The sequence below is a fragment of the Lissotriton helveticus genome, chromosome 2_1, assembly GCF_964261635.1.
Source record: "Lissotriton helveticus chromosome 2_1, aLisHel1.1, whole genome shotgun sequence".
NCBI lineage: Eukaryota > Metazoa > Chordata > Amphibia > Caudata > Salamandridae > Lissotriton > Lissotriton helveticus.
The window spans coordinates 86,774,414-86,799,143 of record NC_136059.1 but is presented as its reverse complement, the minus strand read 5'-3'; the positions used below and the strand labels follow the sequence as shown (position 1 = coordinate 86,799,143).

The following is a 24,730-nucleotide window of genomic DNA, read 5'->3' as shown; positions in this document are numbered from 1 at the left end:
AGTACTGCAATACAGTTGCTCTTCATTAGTGCCGCTATCATTCATTCGTTCAACTACAGGGTGCTTCTAGCAGTAAGGCCTGACGGAAGCACGCTTCTCAACCTACCATCTGACAAGAGGCTTGTAAACGGGAAACAACCTATTCAATGGTGTCATAACATCGCTCTACCTTTACATAGCAGGCATTACATCGCCATATCCTTTACATCGCATGTCACTACAGCGCATGTCATTACAATGCATGTCACTACAACGCAGGCATTACATCGCACGTCATTACAACACAAACCATTACAACGCATAGTACCCTTACACTATCCGACACTTTCCCTACTGTTGCACTCACTGGAGTTAGAATAGTAATTATTACCTCTACACTATCCAACCCTTACCGTAAATGCAAAGTAATGGTATACATTGTAATGGTATGCGTTGTAAAGGTATAATGCAACTTAATGGAATGCGTTGTAAAGGTAGTTTCTGAAAATGCGATATATTGGCATGCTATGTAAAAAAATGCGTTGTAAAGGATTTTGCGATGTAAAAACTGCTTTGTAAAGGCATGCATCATAAATGTATGCGTTGTAACATACATTAGCGATGAGGAAACCTTCCTAGATGCTCGTCTTACTTCATAAGCCTGCCCAGAGAAAAACTTGTGATAGACTTCACTTTAGAATGAGTGCCCTCTGCACAAAACCCAGATCAGGATTTGTAGAATTCAGGCCTGTGGGCACTTGTGCCTGGAGATGGAACACAGGCCTATGGAAGATTTGATAATCATGAGGATGTTCCACAGCCATAAGTCTAGACTTAGAGATGCAAACATGGGAGCACCAAGGCCATGGGGTGGCCATTGGGAATGTGATGAAACGCACAAAGTCGTTCCCTTGTGGGCAGTCACAAACCCTCCCAATGATTTTACCTTTCTCCATTTAGTGCAAACACAGGATTAAATGTGCATAGGGTGTGAAACGCTCTCAGCAATGCAGGCATGCACAAAGGTGAAATAAATAACTGAACTGATTCCCGGAGACTCAAAGAACCCTTGTCACTTCTACATTTACTTGTGCACGTTTGGACAGCATAAGGGAGAATGTGCTGCCCCTCCAGCACTTCCGCAATCGCATGCAGCACCTTCAAAATACTGCCGCAGCCACTGGAGTGGGCGTATCTAGAGGGCAGCAGAGTAGCCCTAACCTGATAGGAGATATCTGGTTACAAGGGCTTCACAGCATGTAACAAGCACCCTGATTGGTAAAGACTGTTGATTTTTAGGATTCTTGGCGGTGCAGATGCCCTCTTACCTAATGTTGCCAATTCTTTAAAATATACAAAGAGTGAACTTTGGCTCAACCAAAACAGCGATAATGGGCTTGTTAATATGTGTTATAGAATTCCAATAGAAGCCCAGGTTAGATGTTCTGCACATCTAACCTGGGCTTCTATTGGAATTCTATAACGCATATTAGCAAGCCCATTACCGCCGTTTTAGCGGCAGTTTCCTGCCACTAAAACGGCGATAATTTTAACGAGGTTCTTGCTAATATGCCTCTAATTTCTTTATATCATGCACACATTCTGTACAGCAAGAATCCTTTGTTTTTTTCCACCAGCAGGTTTTATTACTGTATTAGTCAGGTCGCCTGTGCATGCTTTCCATATCTATTTGACACATTGTTTTTTCTTTTTTCTGTGTCTTTTCTACTGACTTTCTATTTACTTTCACTTCTTATTGTATTTCCCGTTATTAAGTTTTACATTGTTTTCTCTCTCTCTTTCTCATCCACTGCCCTTCCTCCTCATTTTTCACATAAAAAGCTTTACCAAAACCAATAGGTTTGTTTTTAATGAGCTAACACATGCAAATACAAGCAAGCCCAAATATTGTTTCCCTGTCCTAGCCCACTAAAGCAAAGTTCTGGCGATGCCTGCAGCCCAGTGATGCAAAGTGTCTCTTGTGTCAGCATATAAATATGGTAGAAAAGTTCTGCAATCATCCCTGTACTCTGTGTAGACTAGGGCATTAAACTCTCCAAGTGAAAATTTTTTGAATAACTTCTTTAAAAAACGTTTAATGTACTAATGCACGAAGAGGCAAAATCCTTCTGATCAGTATATTTCAGGAGTATTTCAGGGATTTTCTCAAAAATCATAAATCTTCTTAAATCATTAGGGAAAACCTGGAAAGAGTAGATTTCCAGTTTTGCTTTAAAAAAATAAATTTAAATCATGTTCAGAAAGTTATGAGACATACTGTTAAAAAAAGAAGAGATTTTGAAAAAAAGATAATTGCTCATATTTTTGCAAAGATTTTCCTATGTTCGAACTGAATACTCTATACAATTTAAAGCTGTGTTTGATACCCCTTTGTCACTGTATTTCTATGACCGAGAACACAATCCAATCACGTTTCCCCTCTGGGATTGTTTTCATGCGGTCTTTTCTATTTCAAATAGCTCCTTTTGTGTGGTTGAACAGTGCTACCGAGGGCTGCCCTCGCCTTGGAGTGGTTAAATAAATGTCAGCTGCAAAGAGCCTTGGCATAAATAGGTGCTTTTATCGAATGAATGGCTTGTTACAGGATTTCTTTTTGTCCTGTAGTGTTTTCCTAGCCTGGCCCTATCTGAAAGCCAAGTGCGGGAGTGGACAAAGGGGGTTCTTGGCCTGCTTTTGTCCACCTCAATGACTGGGGAAAAAAGCCTAAGGTCCAACTTTTGAACTGCTGTCTGTGAAGTCCCCAAACGACTGGGCCGAGTGCGCGATATCGGTCCGCGGCATGACATCGATACGCGGTTTCAGAGCACAAAGTAGTCCTTATTGGAGCCTGCTCCTAATTAAGCTAATTTAGTGTTGGGTTTCAGGGCTCTGTCATTGTATATATACAATGCCACGGCCTAAAATGTCTGTTTAGATTGAAAAATTAATAGGTTTTAGATGTGGTGTACAGTCATGGGCGAACGATTATGCTGTGTACCGCGCCCTGTCGCCGCCGGCGCCACGCGATTCCCTGGGAGAACAAGAAGCCGTTCTCATGAGGGCGGAGAGAGAGGGGAGGGAGGAAGAATCTATGGGTGATAGTGTAGAAGAAGGCACAAAATTTGCAAATCACTACATTGTAGATTCACCCCTATGATTTGATGCTGTTATGCATTTTGTAGATTCACATAATCCCCTGCATGCATGCCTTGAAATGTGTCAAGCGTAGAGTTGCATGGGTGCACATGACCCAATATGTGTACTACACAGTATTATACACATGGCGGGCATTCCTCTAGCGTATGTGTGACAGATATGAAAAAACACACTTTTTTATCTTTCTTCTATACAAATCTTTTTCTACCTATGGATAAGGACATACCACTTCACGCCTGATCAAATAGGGGAGCGCACCCCTTTCTTACTCCTACTGTTCCTAGGACTAATTTAGCAGTCTCTAGAACGACTGCCAAATGAATGAGTTGCTTAGGGTGATGTCAAAGATCCCTTATTTGAGTTAGTATTAATGTACTCCGTTTGTGTCTTTTGATTTGGTTAGCACCAACACTAGGATTAGGTTGTGACTATGAATTAGAATAATGTAGGAAAATTGACGGATAGTACGTCTTAGCATTAGGGGTAGGTTAAATTACTTATATGATTTAATTAAACATATATAAATGTAATACCTCATTTAATTTAGTACAGCATATTATAGGGCTATGGCTAGCATTGGGTTAGGTTAAACATACATATTTAATTTAATTACTTTTAATTAAATGTGGTATACAAGTTAGTGTTACGTTAAATGTTAGGGTCGAAGTTGGATGAAGGTATTTTGGTCAGAGTAGTGTTACATTTCATTAAATACCTATTTTGTTGAAATTGTGGTAGTCAATGTAGTGACTGATATAATTGCAGGGTGAGGTGCTGGGCGTTGCGCCCATTCACAAGGCAGAAGTCCAATGTAGTTTCTCGGTTGTGCAGAAATAAGTGTTTGCTCATTCTAATTCTATTAATCAGAATCAGGAAATTTGCAACCTCCAATCTGTATTCGTGTAACTATGGTGTTTCTATGTACTTTATTCGATAAAAAATTTATCATAAAAGCATGTACAATCTAAATTCATCATTTAAAAAAGAGAATATCATTATTCCATACAACCGTTATATATACATATCTAAAAATCGCAATAAAAATATATAGAGTAAAAACAGTAAAAAAGACATCTGGTGCATAGGGAGTAAAAAACAACAGGGCATAAGGAGTAAGGCTATCTTTTGTTATCCCTCAGCAGCTTAGTTCTTGTTAGCCAAGCGCAACCCGGGTACTTGGCTACCCCGCAAACCATACTGAGGGAGGAAGTGATCCGTTTTCAGAATACGTAACGCCTCCCTATAGTTCTTGGATCCCAGATTATTACAGACAGGTTTGAGCCTGTAACTATGGGCACAAAAGGGGAAACATCCTTTACCACGCAACTTTTACCACGCAGTGCTTTTGCAATGCAGGTTTTACAACGAAAACCATTACAACGCATTGCACTGGGGGGCGCTCTAGGATAGGGAATAGTTTTAATTTACTATCCAACACCTTCCCTACTGTCCACGGGGACTGGAGTTGGAATAGTAAATTAAACTATTCACTATCCAGCACCCCCAAAAGCAATGCGTTGTAAAGGCTTGCGTTGTAACAACGTACATCCGCACAAAAGTGTCGGTTAAGTGGGAGCTCTAAGCCAGGATTCAGCCTGTTACAGCAATCAGGCAGAGGAGGCTTATCTGAGCAGCGTTGGGTTGTCACAGCTCCATGTCATGATGATGGTGACATGCAGGTGATGGTGTCACAAACCATTAGACTGTCCTCCTTCTTTCCTTTGACCTGGTTCAGTTATCTCTCCAAAGCTCTTGGAAGTGGCTGAAGAGCAGTGCAACATTTCATAAACACCATTAGGGGTAAATATTAGATACATTGCTTCCTACTGTAATGGGTTTGCCACATCAACCAAAGTTCAAGAATATATAACACTATAACACTCACCGGTTGGCTCTCCCCACATCTACCCGTCTGCAGAACCACCCAGAACACTTGTGTTCCCTCTCCCTCATCATTCCACACAACCATGTGAGGCCCGAAAGGTGGGGTCCTCACCGCCCTCCCGCCAGGTCATGTACCCAAAACACCCAACCATGTGGTGTCAGCCGGTTTCACTCCTCCTCCGCTACTCACGATGCTTACCTTTATGTCACCATGCTTGCTGCTTACAGACAAACACATCTGTAGTGTGTGGTATATATTATTCACAATAAACATACATAAAACATACATGTAATGCATATATTAAAGGGTACTTACAGCTAGATGCATCAAACAAAAATCTGCTCGCAAAGGGGCAGATTCTCAGAATCTGCCCCTTTGCGACCGGTATTTTGCTTTTGGGATGCATCATCCCAAATGCAAAAATCGCAAATTGAGAAATCGCTAAATTGCGATTATTTACATTTAAGGAATCTCAAATTGAGATTCCTTAAATGCAATGCATGAAAATTTTAAAAATAGCGAATTCGCTAATAGGGCACGCAAATTACCATGAAGTACAACTTCATGGTAATTTGCAAAAACTTTATTTTTCAAAGTTTCATGTTGCGCTTAGGACATGTGTGTGCGCAACATATGTGCACAGATCAATTTCAGGGGTGCAACAGGGTGTCCTTTGGACACCTCTGCACCCTTGAAATCGCAATCTCAATTTGCGATTCGCTAATTGCGATTCACAAATTGAGATTGTCTTCCCATTCATTCCTATGGGCCTCTAGCCCAAAGGAATGAACGGGGAGGTATTCCTTAATTGCGACTCGCAAATAAGGAATTCTAAGAAATCGCTATTTTTTTGTGATTTCTTGATGCATTACATTTTGCTATTCCTTAATAGCGAATCGGTATTTTTCGATATTAAGGAATCGCAAAATGGGTTGTTGATGCATCTGGGGGTTAGTGCCTAATTCACAAACAGTTTTATGTAGCTAGATACGGTTCTACCCTCACCAGTGGGATTTACCCACATAGATACTCTGCCAGTATGGTGATAGTCAGTGTGAGCAACCCAGCTGCCACAGGTGAGTTCCTGGGCATTCCTGGCTCTCTTCACTAGTAGAATTTGGTAAGTACCAAGAGACGCGCATGTTTGTGTCTTCACCAAGATTTTGCAAGTCTTTTTCTCATTCTGAAAACATTCACAACATTACTCTTAACTAGGACAGGACTGAATATGTTTAAGGTTGAAGAATGAGAATTGAACTTTTCTATGTTCCATATTGGTATAATGAAAGAGAGTTGGGAAAATAACGATATGCAGAACTAGTTACTTATGTGGTGCTTTGAACTGACAAGTTACATATCCTGAGAGTAAGCCATGAATACCAAAAAGAAGAGGCGGTTCTAGATGGAGAAGTGGAGAAGTGGAGAAGCGTGGCTCAGTGGTTAGAGGCGGCAGACCCGGAAGCTGAGATCGGCCGTGGACCAGGGTTCGATTCCCCGCCTCGGCGAGTCTCGGGCTCAAAAATTCCACGGACTCGACAATTCTCGCTCCGGTGCCTACTCGACTCACAGGGTCACACTCTGTGACTCTGGGCAATAGCTTGCTCAATCTCCACTACGGCCCCTCGCGGCGGGATGCCTGGCTTTCACCTTGTGGATACCCTGCCGGGGTATCTCAGAGGGGAATACCAGGATGGGTTCCCTAAGCAAGCGCTTAGATACCATGTTGGTGATTTGCACTATATAAATACATGTACATTTACATTTCTAGATGTTTACGTGTATCGGAACTGTGATTGGTTGACGAACTGTTGGGATTTATGGGTATTGTAGTCTTATTGAATCTATAATGTGTTAATGTTTATTGTAACATGGCAACTGCAATAAATGCCACCTAATCCAAGTTTTAATGGACTTCATCAGGAGTAGATTCCAGAACGCTTATTTGGAAGCGTGTGAATCAGGCCTCAGAGGTGTTGGTTTGAACTGGCCAATCTGTTTTCTACATTCATATCAGACCATACTCTCCCATACTATTACCTAAGGTTTGAGTCAAGGCCACATTGGTTCCTTGATGGCGGCTTCATATAGCCGGCCATGCTATCTCCGTGTTGCCCCCTTTTTCCCGCTTTCCAGAGATGTTCCTCAACCCGTACCCACCTGCACAGACTGCTCCTCTGTAAAACTCAGGGATTGAGAGTTGAGACCATTTTCCAATGCAGGACACTGCGCCCGGACAGGTCACAACACTCTTGGTTCTCAACCCGCCACATTCCTCGGCTCCGCAGCGTCTTTGTTAGAAAGTAGGTGTCAGTCCCTATAATTTCTCATGTATGGTCATTGTTGGACCCGGTCCTTTGGGCAGGTTTACCCCGTGACTTTTTGCTTTTTCCTAGCCTGTTTTTGGAACCTGGATTGGTGATTGTAGGCCTCTGCGCACTTTTTCACTGTGGTACAGTGTAAAGTGCGTGTGCTTTCTGTGTATGGATGGTGAGTGACCTGCCCTCCCATAGGAATGAATGGGGAATATGTATGCCCATGGTAGATTCCTGATGCATGGGGAGTGCAGGGGCGAGTTTGATATGTATGAACTCGTGAGAATGAATGCTGCAGAATGGTGTATGCGGCATGGCTGTGTGTAGTCTAGAAGCGCCACTTTTAGAAGTTGGCATAATTGTGTAGTGAGTCTGCTAGCACATGATTGGCTGATGGGCCTGGCCCAGGCATGCCTGGGCCTGTTGGTAGATGGACTGTCTGGAGGAGGGGGTCTGAGTCAAGCCGTAGATGAAAGGCCCCCCATCTGCTGTTAGGGGGGAGTGGAAAGAGCTCTGGTGGTGCCAGGCTGTGTCTGTCGGCCCACCCTGGATGACTCTCCCTCCCGATGGCCCCCTGTCACCTCTGACCTGAGGCTGACAGGCGAGGGAAACCAGATACTCCCAGAGCTTAGGGCTCGCCTACACAAAGACTTCTAAAGACTTCAAAGCTTTTTCTGTGGATAAGAAGGGGCTCTGCCCCTTCCAAAATGTTCTTGTTCTCTGGACTTGAATCGACCAGGGGTGGGTGCTGCCCAGCTCCTGGATGCCTGGACTCCTGGGGGACCCCTCTGCCCTGCCTGGGCTGAGGAGGGGACTTGGCTTTACCCCTGGGAGGCTCTGGGACCGTGGCAGCATGGAGAGGCTTCCTTTTCCTGTTGAGAGCGCTTTCTCTGGACTTCCTAGCGCTTAGGAGCGCTTTTATGCTCACTTATAGCGCTGGACGCGCTGAGGCTTCTTGCCCGTATTTATTTAATTATTTATGAGTGCCCACCTCGATCTTACGCAGAGAAAACAACCACGAAGGGGCCGCGACCGGATTGGCCGGGACCCGAGGAGAGCCGTGCTCTGATTGGTCCTTGGACGGGAGCCTGGTCCAGGAGCCGCGCTGTGGTTGGCTGACTCCTGGAAGCTGCGTGACGTGGTGGGGAGCCGAAGAAGAGGAAGGACGCATGGTGGCCGGGAGAGGGCTGTTCCCGCTTCCCCCTGCCTGGGGAGAAGCTCTGGGTTGTTGTTGCCGGTCTCCCGTGTGGAGAGGGAGACCGGAGATTCCCCCGCCGCCAGTAGAAGCCGCCACATCGAGGCCGGCGGGAGGAGCTGCCGTCTGGAGGAGCAGGCGGGGCTCCGGCGGCAGGAGCAGAGAGCCCCCGCGTGCAGCCGCCGCCTCAGGAGACCGGTGAGTGGGGTGCGGGCGTTTGACCGGCCCTAAGACACTGGTGTATGCAGGGCGGCCCCCGATGGCAGTGGGCCGCCCCAACGTCGCGCAGAGCCTGTAGAGGCTCCCACAACCCGGGGGCAGTATTTGTGCCAGAGTCCCCCGTGAGGGACTCCAACGGAGCGAGGATGCTTTGGGCGGCCCCGCTTGGCAGAGGGCCGCCCCGACGATCGCGGGGCATATTACTTGGAGCCCTGTGAGAGGCTCGTGCCCGCATGTTGTTTGGTGAGCCTGTTGAGGCTCAGGAGAGCGTTTTCTTGACTCGAGTCCCCCGTGAGGGACTCCAACTGCCCTAAGTCGTGTTCAGAGCCTGTTGAGGCTCTTGGGGGCCATGTTAGATAAGTAGGGGCGTCGGGGCATATTGTCGGTGCCCGTCCCCTCCTGCCTGGGAGAAGCTCGTGTCCAGGGAGGCTCCAGGGGGCATGTTGCTTTAGAGCCAGTGTGGCTCCAACGTCTGGGGCATGTGTGATATGCCCAGAGCCTGTGTGGCTCCAGCAGTGGCGCAGTTGGCGCCTAAGGGCCAGTGAGGGCCCTAGCACAAGTTTGTTGTTCTCCAGGTGCCCAGCACTTTGTGGGCACCTGCCACGTTTAGGCTTTTTGTACTTTGAGACTGGCGCTGCATGGCAGCGCACCCTGACACTGAGACTCAGGGCGTCTGAGCCCCAACAAGGCCAGTTGGCCTAGGGACTGCCACAGGTGGTGGCTTATGTGAGTCTTTGCGCAATGATATGGTTATTGCACCTCTGAATGTGTTCTCTTGCATCATGTGTTATTCCTGCACCTCTGAATGTTTTTAGACATCATGTGATTCTTGCGCTATTGTATTGCTCTGGCACCTCTGACTGTTTTTATGCATTATGTGTCTTTCTTTTCCTGCGCTGCACCTCTGAATGTTTAGTCATCATGTGTCTTCTTGCGCTGCACCCCTGAATGTATTTTATTGCATCATGTGCCTTATTCTTAACCCCGCTGAATGTGTAGGTTTATGCATTATGCGTTTTTCTTTACTACTCCTCTGAATGTGTTTCATACATCATGGGTAATGTGTTCTTTCTTAGACCCCTAAATGCTGTGTGATACTTAGGTGGTTGTTCTTTTTAGTACAGGTGGTCCTAGTGAGGTCCTGGTCCCCTGCGTGACAGTCTCCTAAGGGTTTAGGGTTGCGTAGGTGGTACTTACCTGTTCCCAGTAGTTACTGGGTGTGATCTATAACTGTTGCTTTGTGTTACAGTGAAGTTTATATACTTTTATTCTAATTTCTGACAAGTATTTCTATATCTGCAAAGTGTTGATTCAGACAGTGGCCCATGTGGCCCTGTCTTGTAAATAATCCCTTGTGAATATTGCCGTGCCAGTTGGCACAATGTACATGTGTAATTTCTATCTGATATGTTTTGACAATACAAAAGTTATTTTAATATAACCTTGTGTGGAGTCTCTTTTGTGGTGTACCTAGTATGTTGTTGCTGTTGTGCGCTGACGCAAATGCTTTACACATCGCCTCCGAGTTTAGCCTAGACTGCCCGCGCCGTGCTACCTAGAGGGCGAGCAGGGGTTATCTTGGCGTGTGACTTCCTTGCCCTGACTGGAATGGTGGTTTCTGCCTGGCTTTGGCATCAGCCTTAGCCTACCAGAAATAGCCGGTTTCCAACATTGGTGGGTCAGCGGTGCGGATCTGGACTTGCATTTGCCCAGTGCCATAGCGACAACTGGCTACATTACAAAAACTCTGCGTTTTTCAGATAGTCACATATTTGGGATTATTGTTTCTGATTTTGTTTTTCCTCAAGAGTGTCATTTTCAGATGGTGTTCCTGCGCTTTATGTTTAGTGGCAGATGAGAGAAAATGACAGGGCGGGACGCCAGTAGATAGGGGAGGTTCCCATAGGTTAGGAATCCCTTGCTGGGTCCAGTGTCCAATCCCTATTCCTGTCCCTGTGTGGGTAGATGGAAGAGAGGGAGGGTGGAGGAGAAATTGCTTGCTCAGGAGGGTGGTTAATCCCTGAGTGTAGTGTGTGTGTGTCTGGATTCCCCAGTATGGTAGGATCCAGTGGTGGCAGCTTAAATGTGTCCAGTGCGTGAAGTCCCATTCCCAGTTCCCAGAGTATGGTGCCTGGTGCTCAGTAAGAGGGTGACAGGTTGAGAGTCAGAGGCAGTGAGGAACTGTCTCACCAGTCTGAAGGGGGAGTGTGTGGTTGAGTGGTCTCTTGAACTGGAGGAGTTCGTGTGAGTTTTTTTGTAAGGAGCTTGCACGTGAGGTGTACCTCTGGTGGTGTGCAGGACGTCCTGCAGAGGCATTGGACAAGAAGGTGGATGTCTGGCGGTGCGCTGGATGTCTTACAGAGACATTAGGGAGTGATTCTAACAGTATTGGCTTGTGTATCTGATGATCCTGTGTAGGTGAAGAGGTTCATGTGTAGCCCGGCTAAGTCCCATTAGGATGGTAGGGGTGTAGGGGCTCACGTCCTGTCTCAGTGGAGGCGGAGTGAGGGTGGGACGGTGTGTCCCACGTTGGCCCGAAACCCTGTCTCAGGGCCTGGAGGGTTCCCTAAGGGAGCGCCAGGTCAGGGGCCTAGGCTGTACTTACAAGTCATTTGAAGAGGATCTTCCTGTGTCTAGAGGACGGGGAGTGTCTGTAATCAGAACTCCGGCGGTCCTGGTGTTGGTAGTACCGCTCCTAAGTGGAGGGTGCAGAAGTCCTGGTTCGCTGGGCATTTGTCCGTCTAGAGTGCTTGACCATTTGTGGGGCCTCTGGAGGTCGTTCCCCGAGGAGGGGGGAGGCCAGGTTCAGGTTCAGCCTGACCTGGAGGGAAGGGCATCTGGAGTTAGTGTCCTGACCGGTTGTTGGCTTCCAGGGGTACCGCTCCCAGGTGGGAGGGTGCAGAACTCTGGAGGGGGGTGCAGAGGGACGGTGTCCTTGCTTCTGACCCCGGTGGGAGGAAAGTGTGTTGCTGATACGCCGCTGGTGTGTGCTCTGTCTAGCCGGGAACATACTGAGAATCACCCTGTGATAGGGAGTACTTGAGGGGAGTGTGTCGCTGCTACGCCGCTGGCGTGTGCTCTGTCTAGCCTGAGACATACTGTGCCTGTGATAGTGGAACTGGAAGGAGGTGCAGAAGGACGGTGTACTTCTGACCCCGGTGCAACTTAAGGGTGTAAATCCTAGGTTGGGAGATTAGGAAACTTCTAGGTCAAGAGGAGTCTCTACTAAGGTGGATCAGCTGAAGAGACTGAGGAGGCGGCCCTTGCTGTGTGTTCTGGGGCCCACCTGTAGTTTGTTGTTTCCACTAAGGTAGAGGAAAGGGGGCTTTGCTGTGTGCTGTGTCCCCCCACCTGCTTGAAGAGGGACTGTGCTGTGTGCTTTGTACCTCAGAAGTGGAATCGTTTCCAGGTGATAGACCAGTGACGGAGTGAGGTCCTGATCTGGTAGGAGAGTTGTGTTCTGGTGAGTGCTTCGCTGTGAGGGCTATTCCTTCACCCTGACTGGAAGCAAGGGTCCCTACTTGGTCTAAGGTACTTACCTCTGCCAACTGGAGACCCCCAGTTCTAACATTGATGGAGTAGAGGTAGGGTGGGGCATGCTTGCCCGTGACCTCTAGTCAGCCTGAGGGTGTGGTCCCTAGGTTGTAGGATCAGTGGTAGTGTAGCTACCCTGAGGGAGAGAGTGGAGATTGGCTATTGTGTGCCAGGGGCTGCTGCCCCCACTCTGTGGATTGGTTAGGACCTGTGATCTTTGGATGGCCTAGGGCCTGGTCCTGGCTGTGGATGACTAGTGTGTACCAGTGGGGTATCCTAGTTGTGTCAGAGAGCTTTTGTTGAGGAAAATCCCTGTGGGTTCAGAGTGGCGAAAAACTGTAAGGTGGCCCTGCCCTGCAGGCCCGTCTCCGTGGTTTTGTCGCCCAAAGCATTGAAGACCATCAGTGTAGTGATTGGTCTACCCTGCGTTTTGGCTGGAAGGGGGATGTGTTGGACCCGGTCCTTTGGGCAGGTTTACCCCGTGACTTTTTGCTTTTTCCTAGCCTGTTTTTGGAACCTGGATTGGTGATTGTAGGCCTCTGCGCACTTTTTCACTGTGGTACAGTGTAAAGTGCGTGTGCTTTCTGTGTATGGATGGTGAGTGACCTGCCCTCCCATAGGAATGAATGGGGAATATGTATGCCCATGGTAGATTCCTGATGCATGGGGAGTGCAGGGGCGAGTTTGATATGTATGAACTCGTGAGAATGAATGCTGCAGAATGGTGTATGCGGCATGGCTGTGTGTAGTCTAGAAGCGCCACTTTTAGAAGTTGGCATAATTGTGTAGTGAGTCTGCTAGCACATGATTGGCTGATGGGCCTGGCCCAGGCATGCCTGGGCCTGTTGGTAGATGGACTGTCTGGAGGAGGGGGTCTGAGTCAAGCCGTAGATGAAAGGCCCCCCATCTGCTGTTAGGGGGGAGTGGAAAGAGCTCTGGTGGTGCCAGGCTGTGTCTGTCGGCCCACCCTGGATGACTCTCCCTCCCGATGGCCCCCTGTCACCTCTGACCTGAGGCTGACAGGCGAGGGAAACCAGATACTCCCAGAGCTTAGGGCTCGCCTACACAAAGACTTCTAAAGACTTCAAAGCTTTTTCTGTGGATAAGAAGGGGCTCTGCCCCTTCCAAAATGTTCTTGTTCTCTGGACTTGAATCGACCAGGGGTGGGTGCTGCCCAGCTCCTGGATGCCTGGACTCCTGGGGGACCCCTCTGCCCTGCCTGGGCTGAGGAGGGGACTTGGCTTTACCCCTGGGAGGCTCTGGGACCGTGGCAGCATGGAGAGGCTTCCTTTTCCTGTTGAGAGCGCTTTCTCTGGACTTCCTAGCGCTTAGGAGCGCTTTTATGCTCACTTATAGCGCTGGACGCGCTGAGGCTTCTTGCCCGTATTTATTTAATTATTTATGAGTGCCCACCTCGATCTTACGCAGAGAAAACAACCACGAAGGGGCCGCGACCGGATTGGCCGGGACCCGAGGAGAGCCGTGCTCTGATTGGTCCTTGGACGGGAGCCTGGTCCAGGAGCCGCGCTGTGGTTGGCTGACTCCTGGAAGCTGCGTGACGTGGTGGGGAGCCGAAGAAGAGGAAGGACGCATGGTGGCCGGGAGAGGGCTGTTCCCGCTTCCCCCTGCCTGGGGAGAAGCTCTGGGTTGTTGTTGCCGGTCTCCCGTGTGGAGAGGGAGACCGGAGATTCCCCCGCCGCCAGTAGAAGCCGCCACATCGAGGCCGGTGGGAGGAGCTGCCGTCTGGAGGAGCAGGCGGGGCTCCGGCGGCAGGAGCAGAGAGCCCCCGCGTGCAGCTGCCGCCTCAGGAGACCGGTGAGTGGGGTGCGGGCGTTTGACCGGCCCTAAGACACTGGTGTATGCAGGGCGGCCCCCGATGGCAGTGGGCCGCCCCAACGTCGCGCAGAGCCTGTAGAGGCTCCCACAACCCGGGGGCAGTATTTGTGCCAGAGTCCCCCGTGAGGGACTCCAACGGAGCGAGGATGCTTTGGGCGGCCCCGCTTGGCAGAGGGCCGCCCCGACGATCGCGGGGCATATTACTTGGAGCCCTGTGAGAGGCTCGTGCCCGCATGTTGTTTGGTGAGCCTGTTGAGGCTCAGGAGAGCGTTTTCTTGACTCGAGTCCCCCGTGAGGGACTCCAACTGCCCTAAGTCGTGTTCAGAGCCTGTTGAGGCTCTTGGGGGCCATGTTAGATAAGTAGGGGCGTCAGGGCATATTGTCGGTGCCCGTCCCCTCCTGCCTGGGAGAAGCTCGTGTCCAGGGAGGCTCCAGGGGGCATGTTGCTTTAGAGCCAGTGTGGCTCCAACGTCTGGGGCATGTGTGATATGCCCAGAGCCTGTGTGGCTCCAGCAGTGGCGCAGTTGGCGCCTAAGGGCCAGTGAGGGCCCTAGCACAAGTTTGTTGTTCTCCAGGTGCCCAGCACTTTGTGGGCACCTGCCACGTTTAGGCTTTTTGTACTTTGAGACTGGCGCTGCATGGCAGCGCACCCTGACACTGAGACTCAGGGCGTCTGAGCCCCAACAAGGCCAGTTGGCCTAGGGACTGCCACAGGTGGTGGCTTATGTGAGTCTTTGCGCAATGATATGGTTATTGCACATCTGAATGTGTTCTCTTGCATCATGTGTTATTCCTGCACCTCTGAATGTTTTTAGACATCATGTGATTCTTGCGCTATTGTATTGCTCTGGCACCTCTGACTGTTTTTATGCATTATGTGTCTTTCTTTTCCTGCGCTGCACCTCTGAATGTTTAGTCATCATGTGTCTTCTTGCGCTGCACCCCTGAATGTATTTTATTGCATCATGTGCCTTATTCTTAACCCCGCTGAATGTGTAGGTTTATGCATTATGCGTTTTTCTTTACTACTCCTCTGAATGTGTTTCATACATCATGGGTAATGTGTTCTTTCTTAGACCCCTAAATGCTGTGTGATACTTAGGTGGTTGTTCTTTTTAGTACAGGTGGTCCTAGTGAGGTCCTGGTCCCCTGCGTGACAGTCTCCTAAGGGTTTAGGGTTGCGTAGGTGGTACTTACCTGTTCCCAGTAGTTACTGGGTGTGATCTATAACTGTTGCTTTGTGTTACAGTGAAGTTTATATACTTTTATTCTAATTTCTGACAAGTATTTCTATATCTGCAAAGTGTTGATTCAGACAGTGGCCCATGTGGCCCTGTCTTGTAAATAATCCCTTGTGAATATTGCCGTGCCAGTTGGCACAATGTACATGTGTAATTTCTATCTGATATGTTTTGACAATACAAAAGTTATTTTAATATAACCTTGTGTGGAGTCTCTTTTGTGGTGTACCTAGTATGTTGTTGCTGTTGTGCGCTGACGCAAATGCTTTACACATCGCCTCCGAGTTTAGCCTAGACTGCCCGCGCCATGCTACCTAGAGGGCGAGCAGGGGTTATCTTGGCGTGTGACTTCCTTGCCCTGACTGGAATGGTGGTTTCTGCCTGGCTTTGGCATCAGCCTTAGCCTACCAGAAATAGCCGGTTTCCAACAGTCATCTTTTTCTTTCTTTTTGACGTTGGCTATTTCTTCAGCGCAAAGCATGGTCAATCTCTATTTTCCCAAATGTGTAGATAAATTATTTGAAATATGCTTCCTTATGAGGTGAGAAAGCGCAGTGCATGCTCATGAGTGAGTCAACGAGTGAGCGTGATCCCTTCTCGCTGCTGCTGAACAACCCGTTCCAAGATTTAGAGGCTATGGGAATGCTGCACGAAAGCTCTACAGTTGCTGCATGAACTGGGTCCAGAGACACAGTATGAGGCTCATCTTGAAGCAGAATGACTGATGCCACAGAAGCAAAGTTGGGGCATCTTAAACAAGCATTTACAATGCAATTGGTCGCGCATTCGTTAAGTGTAAATGGAACAGAAATGCAGCATCCTTATGGACTTTTGTAGCAATGGCAGCACGCTGTGCTTTAGCTTCTGATGTTTGAAGCTAAAGCGCGGCGTGCCGCTATTGCTACAAAAGTCAATGAATAAAGAAAAGTTATGCAGGAACTTATTTTTTTTCTAGTTATATACTACTGTAGCAATCGCAGCACACCACGCTTTAGCTTAATATGTTTTAAAGTAAAGCGTGGCTTGTCGCCATTACTATAAAAGTAAATAAATGGGGAAAAAAAGTGCCGTATCTGCCCTTCTTAGTTTTTCTAATTATTGACATTTGTGACAATGGCGCACGCTGCGCTTTAGCTTTAGATATTTAAAGCTAAAGCGTGTCATGCCTCCATTGCCACAAAAGTCCATAAATAGAAAAGAAAAGTTGTGCGGCCATAATTCTTTTTTTTCTATTCATTTACTTTTGTAGCAAATGCGGCACTCCGTGCTTTAGCATAATATGTTAAAAAGTAAAGCTCAGCGTGCCGTGATTGCCATAAAAGTAAATAAATGGAAACAAAATGCCGCATCCGCCCGCTTTTGGTTTTTTATTTTTTGGCTTTCGTAGCGATGGCGGCACGCCGCGCTTTAGCCGTAGATGTTTAAAGCTAAAGCTTGTTTTGCCGCCATTGCCAGAAAAGTCAATAAATAGAAAAATAAAAATTGTGCGTGCCGCGGTGGAAAAATAAATAAATAAAACGTTACCCTGCAAGCTAATCCAACAGAAACCTTTGAAAAACATTACTAAAGTTACAAGAAACAATTACAAAAACAACATGTCTGGGAAGTGCGGCTCGGGCAGTGCCTAGCTGTTGTGCCTGCAAGACAGCCACGACGAAGAAGTCATTAATAAAAGAGTGCTCACAAAGTGTAAAGAAACATACCGAGTAACAACACATGTAAAAGAGGAAGTCATTGTGAGAGGTTAAAAGAGTAGAAAAGGAGGGACTATAAAGCAAAGTAACCAACCACAATGAAGCATTTATAAAGGACAATCACAAGTGCCAATTGAAAACATGGGCAGACAATGAGCGGAGCTTCAAGCCCATATCTTGAGCACAGCATGTCTCGAAGAGGCAACGCAAGTGCTCCCTAGGCGAGACCGAAAATCTAGGGGTCACAATTGGAAATCCTGGTGGCCCTAAGTGACTCCCTTGTTCGAGACACCAAGAAGCTTTCCTAGTTTCTCATTCTGGTCTGTACTTTTTACTGAAACATTTCTTCTATTCTGCTGGGTTCGTTCCTGGTATGATTAGTTTTACCCTTTAAAATTATAATTTATGTCCAGTGTTAATGCTCCCTGTACCCTCTTCTTTTAGACTTGGTGGTGTCGCTGCTCTTATCGCGTAAAGAGTCAGTGTTTTTAGCTGCTTTAATGCAGGGTGCACAGCAGATAAATTACTATTCGTATTTATGTATATATTGCTTATGTTGTGTTTTGGCACTACAGCCTTTGTTCTTTTTGTTTGTTGAGTGTGGTTTGTTCACATAGATCCCTTGGCATCTACCACCTCCCCCCCCTCCAAGTCTCGTCCACAGGGACCAGGTGGAGACCTTATGAGTTAGGCTTCACACTACAGGAAGGCAGGGTGTGTTTAAGTGTAATATGTGTTCATACAAATGTTATGTTTGCTTCCAAAGTTGTGTTTATACGTCATTGCTGTGGATTCCATCCATGTAATGCTTCTGCTGCTGTTGGTGGAGTTGTGGTTACTCTAACCCCATTGCTAACCAGTCATTTCATTTTGTAGCTTGCAGACAGCACCAGCTCAGCCATAATTAACATGTCATCTTCTAGCTCCAGTCTCCATGTATGTATGCTTCAATTCTGTATATACACATTGTTTTTTAATACTGAGGGAAAGAAGTGAAGGCCTACAAGTGTTATGTACAAGAAGTTTAATGCATGGCTGACTCATTAAAGTGTCGTTTTATGATTATACCACCTTACCTCCACAGAATGAATGCAGTCAGAAACAGTTAACAAGCAGTTAAAGAAAGCTGTGCTACACAATTTGTCACCAGTGAACTATGCTGTGCATCTCTTAATTTATTATCTTAACTAATATTTATAAAACATACTACCAAATGGCAATTCACATATGATATGTAAACATAAAGGTTTGTTTTCTGCAAAATGCCCATTAAAGGATCACAAAATTGCCCCATGGGAGAGTAGCCTACATGTAATTCAAGGCTGTGTGAATTGACACATGTACGACACAGGAATTTGGCCTTTAGAGTGCGATAATATCCATGTATTCCTGGTTGATAGTTATTGACTCTGTGAACGAACAATTGAACAACATACCTAGAGTATGAAAAATTCTCCCTGAGCACTCAAACCAAATATATAAACCAATTGTCCTCAAAGTCTATAATTATTCCAAAGAATTGTCCAATCGCAGGAAGTTAGAGACAATCCAAGTATTGATCCAATTGTCTATTCCTTATATTCCAGATAATTTTATTTCATCCAATGTTCACTCCAAAGCGGCAGCCAACACGTGTTTCGTCATGCCATATGAGGCACAATGACTTCGTCCTGGCTTTCTTATGCCGTCTCAACACATAAGTCTTCCTCAGCTTCTTCACAAAAAAACAGTTAGTCCTAAAATCATATAGTTGTAGTCCATCGTCGTGTAATCACAATCTTCATATCTTCTGTTAGTAAATCTTTTCAATATATATCTCTTTCCATATAGTTGTAGTCCATCGCCGTGTAATCACAATCAAAATATCTTCTGTTTATAAATCCTTTCAGTATGTATCCTCCCCCCTGTTATCCAAAATTCACGAACTCTGTTCTCTCCAGCTCCTCGTCCCCCGTTAGCTACGCACCCGAGTACAGGTACCCAGGGTTAATCCAGGAGCTCCTCAAAAACGTATCCCAATCTTCGGTAGCCGGCGTTCTACGCTTGAGGAGCTCCTGGATTATATTTGGTTTGAGTGCTCAGGGAGAATTTTTCATGCTTTTAAGGATCCACTTATGTGGACTGGACTTGGTGTGTTTGGTAACCACACCTTTCGCCCTTAGGGGCACCATGTAGAATTTTTATCTTGTTTACTTTCCCTTTACTTAGCTGAGCGCCCTATTAGGAACTGGTTACCAATTGTTACTTAACATACCTAGAGTATTGGAAGTTTCTTTGGGAGATGGTGGAGTGTCCATGTTGGTAGACAGTTGGTTAGGAAGGTCAAGAACGTGCTCACCCGAGATACAGCATCTGCTGAGGGCTGTGGGGTGTGTGGTCCTATGTGTCTGGTGGTGAGTGGGAGGTAGCGGCAGGGCGGGAGGGGGCACGCAGTAGAAGTGGAATGAGGAGGAGAAAATACATCTACTGGATTGGCCGTGCAGACCCCGCTGCAGGGCTGGGACAGCCGCGGCAGGCAGTGGGAGGAAATGCAGGGCGGTGACGTGGGGAGGGGGAGGGGCAGGGTGGGGGTAGTAATGTGTGGATTACGGAGTTTTACAGGTAAGTAAACATTTAAACAAATGAAACTAATTTCGTTGTGCGCACTGCATCGCATTTTGGGGATGCATTGCACTCAACGAAATTCGTTTTATTTATTTAAATGTTTACTTACCTGTAAAACTCCGTATTCCATACATTGCTACCCCCACTCTGCCCCTCCCCCTCCCCACGTCACCGCCCTGCATTTCCTCCCACTGCCGGCCGTGGCTGGGCTGGGATGAACGCTGGGAGTAGTGTCTGAGAGTGCGGTGGGTGGTTGGAGGACCGGAGGTCCTAGTGCTGGGCATGGGCGAGGCGCGGACAGGCTTGCCTTTGGTGCATCATTGACACGCTGACTGCGCATCCACAATTTAGCTGCCATCAAGTAGGAGGGGAGGGGGGAGAGTTCCAGGTGATGGTGGGAAGGGCTAGAGCGACCTGCGAGAGCATCAGAATAGCAGGTGAGAGAGCACAGGGAAAAAAAGCAGGAATACAAGGAAAAAGGCTGAGAACAAGGGAAATCCAAGCATTGGCAAAGCCAATAGGTCCTGCTTTTCAAGGCAACACATCACATCACCTTTCGGCTTAGCCGATTCGTTTGCTAATTCTGCTGTGCATTCGCAAAAACAAAAATGCTTTTCTGCTGTGGCGGAACAGCATGAGCAAAATCAGAATAAAGAGCTGCTGCAGGGTGATGACTTCTATATGCTTATGCATCAGCACCTATGTACGCATATAGAAGCCATGACATGGTGGCCATTTTTTAAATTATTGTTCATTTACTATTCCAAAATGGTGAACACCAATATGGGAACAGTAAAAAAAAATGTTTTAAATTGTGGGGGGCAGAAGAGCCGTAGAGTACTTGATGGGTTTGAAAATGAAATTAAAATACGTGGAAGCCAGGCAGTAGGGGTGGAAGGAAGGAGGCGGCAGGGGAACTGAGGAGAGAAAAGCCTCGGGGAGAGCATATGGGAGCTGGTATTTGAGGGGGCAAGCAGCACACTTCCATGGAGTCGGGGGCAGACTGAGAACCCAAAGCAGCCTTGGTAATTTTGTTGGGCCTCCCCCCACACTCAGGGGGATCGGGGGTTGGGGGGCAAACTTGAAGCACGGCTGCTAAACAATACCTGCCCCCAGCTCTGATGCTTTTCTTACTGGGGGCTGATATTGTAGCTCCACTGCAAAACCAGCCCCGGAAGCAAAACCGCCCCCACTGATTCAAAACCAACCCCCACCGCTCAATAACCGGCCCCAACCCTTCCAGCCTCTCGGGCAAATGCCTGATGCCCGCTATGGCCAGTCCGACCTTGCATGGAGTACTGATAGGGAAAAAAAGTAGTTCCCTAAATGTAAACAGTGGAAGGATACAGGTAATTAAATATAAACTGGTGCTCGTGTAAAGCGCTCTGAAACACCGTACCCTCTGGTCAAGTTCGTGCTATATAAAACTATATTAAGAAAAAAAACAAGATGTGAAAGAAGATATTCTCCAAGGAGGGACAAACACAAGAACAGGAAGGTAAGGAAGTAAAGCCATAGAGTAACATGACAAGAAAGCAATTACGATTGACAAGTAATCCCCCCAATTGTAAGCGATGGGCTGACCCAAAGCCCACTGTTAGTGCTGGTACTGTCCAAAAGAGGCCTTCGACAACAGACAGTTAAAAAGCTGGCTGTAGGCCAGACCTAAAGACACTCTATTCACTATCAGAGGTGGGCTAGCCAACAGAGGAAGAAGGGTGCTTTCTGATAGCACCGTGCCGCTGACAAGCCGGTGGTGTCCTTAGCACTGTCCTCATTCATTCCTGGCCGGAAATGAACAGCTCCCGTGTTTCACCATAGTGAGGTCAGAGCAGGGGTGCAGCGGTGCCTCAGAAGTGAAGAACCGGGTTATTTAGGACCCGGCGGCGCCAGGGGCATGCCCAAAGTCTTCGGGTTCACCTGTCTTAGAATACAGAGACACGGGACTCTTCTTGGTGACGTCAAAGATCGATTTTATTGACTGCAGCCAGTAACAGAAGTCCTAGAAATCATCAGGGTATAGGTTCTCAGGAGACTGCTCAATTTTACAAAGCAAGTAATCCCTTTTTATGCCAAAAATCACATTCCAGACAAACACCTAACATTTACGAACTGTCCAATCACATGTATTCACATCAAAGGTATCGCATGACGGTAAAACCCACTTTTCAGTTGTCCGGCTCATGATCAATCATCGGACAAACCCAACATTCTTCTTTAGACAGGTTGAACGAACCCATAATAAAAAGGCCACAACCCATATCATAAATAGACCATAAAGAAAGAAACAGAAACAGGTGAGAGTAGGATAAGGCATATTTGTGTGTAGTAAAACTTTACGATGTCCTGCGCTCTGATCTTAGTCTTGATCAGCTAGCGGGCAAGAACTGGCTCAGCAGGGTCGGCTTCAGGCAACGAGGTCAGTTCACCTTTGGGTCATGTAAAAGTCAGCACAAACCCTAGCAAAAGGGCACGGGTCTCAAAGACTCATTCAGCCGCAGTCATCGGCCTATGTGAGGGCAACCACAAAATGGCTGCCTTGCACAAAATGGAAACCATGGCTCAGAACGGAGTCTTCAAATACACTGTGAATCCTTGCGTGTAACATGGCGAAAACACTCGTACTTGCCGAACTCATTAGTTACGGTTCATTTTTACCAAAATCGTAACGGAACCATGACATTTAAAACACGGGTTCAGAATTCACAGAACCTCAGACCCTCCTTTTGCCCTTACATAGGCAATTACTCAGTCTATATCTGAGTCGATGTCAATTCTCATCAGATCACCAAGGTGCTGTTGAAGCATTATCTTGTTCCTCTGTACATCTATTGAGACAAGCGGTCGCCTAACACACGTAGGAGCACAAAGGGCACATATGGCAGGACCGCACTGTACACAAAGACAACATGAGAAAAGAACCACTAGAGCCGCTCAATGATCATCAGAATCTTCCATCCCCAAACGGATAACAGTCCCCAAAACCATCCAGTTAACAACCAATCTCCTTCGTCCACATGTATAGACTCTGAGATCTTATGTAACCTGGAGATGGCCTCGTATACCGTTGGAGCATTATCTGGGATAAAAACGCGGCAACTCGATTGGATCACTTTACATACTCCACCTCGATCTGCGAGTACGACGTCTAAAACCATACGATTCTGTGACGTCATAATGTGATCCGCTTGAAGCTCAGCTGTCAAATTACTAAGGGCACCGGCAGTTATGTTTATGGTGGATTCAACCACTCTCGTCAATTGCCGTAAGCCTCTACTGTTAGCCATAGGTCCCCAAAACGGTAAGAAACCCTTAAAGAAGTCTCCCACTTCCTGTCCAGCGGTATCTTCCCGACTGAAGACACCTCTAACAAATCTTGTCTTGTGGTAATCTGCAGCAGCAATATACGTAGGAGGCAACAAGTATCCAACATAACACGTTCCTGAAAAATCAGGGGGCAACCATGTATATGCTCTGTTGTGAGAAACAAAATACGTGCCCTTAGCTGCCAAAAACGGCAGGGAAGTTTGAGACGAAAAAACATACGTCTGAGTACAAACACTCTTCCCCAGCTGAGCTTTTGGATTTTTGCCATTACCTTGCAGACAAAAATGACCTCGGTGGGGTACGATCCAAATCGGAGGTGACCTCTTTCGTTTCTGCTTTTCACTCAGACTAACACTGTATCCGGTCGTGTTCCATCCAACATAAGCCGATAACTCTGCCTTGGGAATAGTCCTGTACGTATTGATATCTCTGCTCATATTCATAACTCCCTTCACCAAGGCTTGATTACTCAAATTATCTCTCATGGAATGTAGAGGATAGACTTCCAGGGCATAAATGAACATCGTCTGAAAAGCCCATAACGACCCATTCTGACTAAACGGTAAGATCAGATAGGGAACAACTCTATCTGTAGTATGTGACATAAGACCACACACCCAACAATTAGTAATGTTCACTACCAACTGATGTTGATGCAGTAACTGTACGAATGTGTTATGTACAAATTCTGACCTTCTAATCTGCTCGTGTTCGGGTAAGATATGAAAAGAATGCAAAGAAGTAGTAGTAGGAAAGGTCGTAGGTTGGGAAATGGGTGCAGAAGTCAATTAAGTAGAAAAAACAATCCAACCCACCAAAGTTAACGTCATGCTAAAGAACATCAGAATACATGTAATCAAAAAATATTTGTTATACATTACTCTACATAGTTTCATCTTAAAGTTAATTTTCTCAGCAGCTCTCTCGGTCTCAAAAAACTCCATCCTCTAACTGGGCTGTTCGCGGTGGTTGGTTTTCTTCTGCTAAGGAGTGTGTCTGTCAGTCCAGGGAACGCCGTAAGACCAACCAGAACCGTCGACCTTGTGTCTACACGGCTGCAATCCCAAGTCTTTACACCGCGACCCTACAGCTGAACCCGGATGGCGGTTGGAAAAAAGAAAAAAAGATCAAAACAGTTTCTTGGCTGAGAGAGTGCAGTTCTAAAAACCAAAAAGAAATTATTTGTTCTTTATTTGTCCATTATTTCGAGGTCGTAAATTATAACGGTTTTTGCCAGGCTCTGACTGGTTTTGAAATAACAGTTCAGGCTCGGTGGTGCCCAATCTCAAAGATGAAGGCACAGCTGCTTGTAAGACATCATCATCTTCTTTCTCAGTCCCTCTCCATACCAACTCAGCGTCGCTGAACGGTGTGAACTTCGGCAACCTTTCAGTCTCGGTGTCTGCAATACCTTCTAGGATCCACTGGTCGTACGGCAGAGTTAAAGGTACCCTCTTACAGTGTACGCCGTGGATCCAATTTTTCTTCCCAAAGACTTTTACTGATGTTCTTGTAGATAGCAAAACTTGATGAGGGCCTGTCCAGCGAGGCTGGTCGTTCTTGGTCCATTGAAAATTTTTCACGAGGACCCAGTCACCAGGAGTGATGGTGTGACCTGGGTCCACAGAGGCTGGTGGCAGGTTATTGTGAACCTGTTCATGCAAGACACGCAATTTAGTCGTTAGGTCATACAAATAGTCCACCAACACAGGATAGTCAATATCACTAAATTTTGTTGGTCTCGGCAC

At 46.9% G+C, this 24,730-nt stretch overlaps 1 protein-coding gene across 1 annotated transcript in view; it reads left to right on the top strand.

Moving 5' to 3' along the window:
* The window catches only part of DYSF (dysferlin), a 1,004,398-nt gene that overhangs the window by 830,570 nt on the left and 149,098 nt on the right, over positions 1-24,730 (top strand). Inside the window, exon 44 of the mRNA XM_078674496.1 lies at positions 17,928-17,987. Coding sequence (XP_078530622.1) covers positions 17,928-17,987 — 60 coding nt within the window. The remainder of the gene's footprint in view (positions 1-17,927; positions 17,988-24,730) is intronic.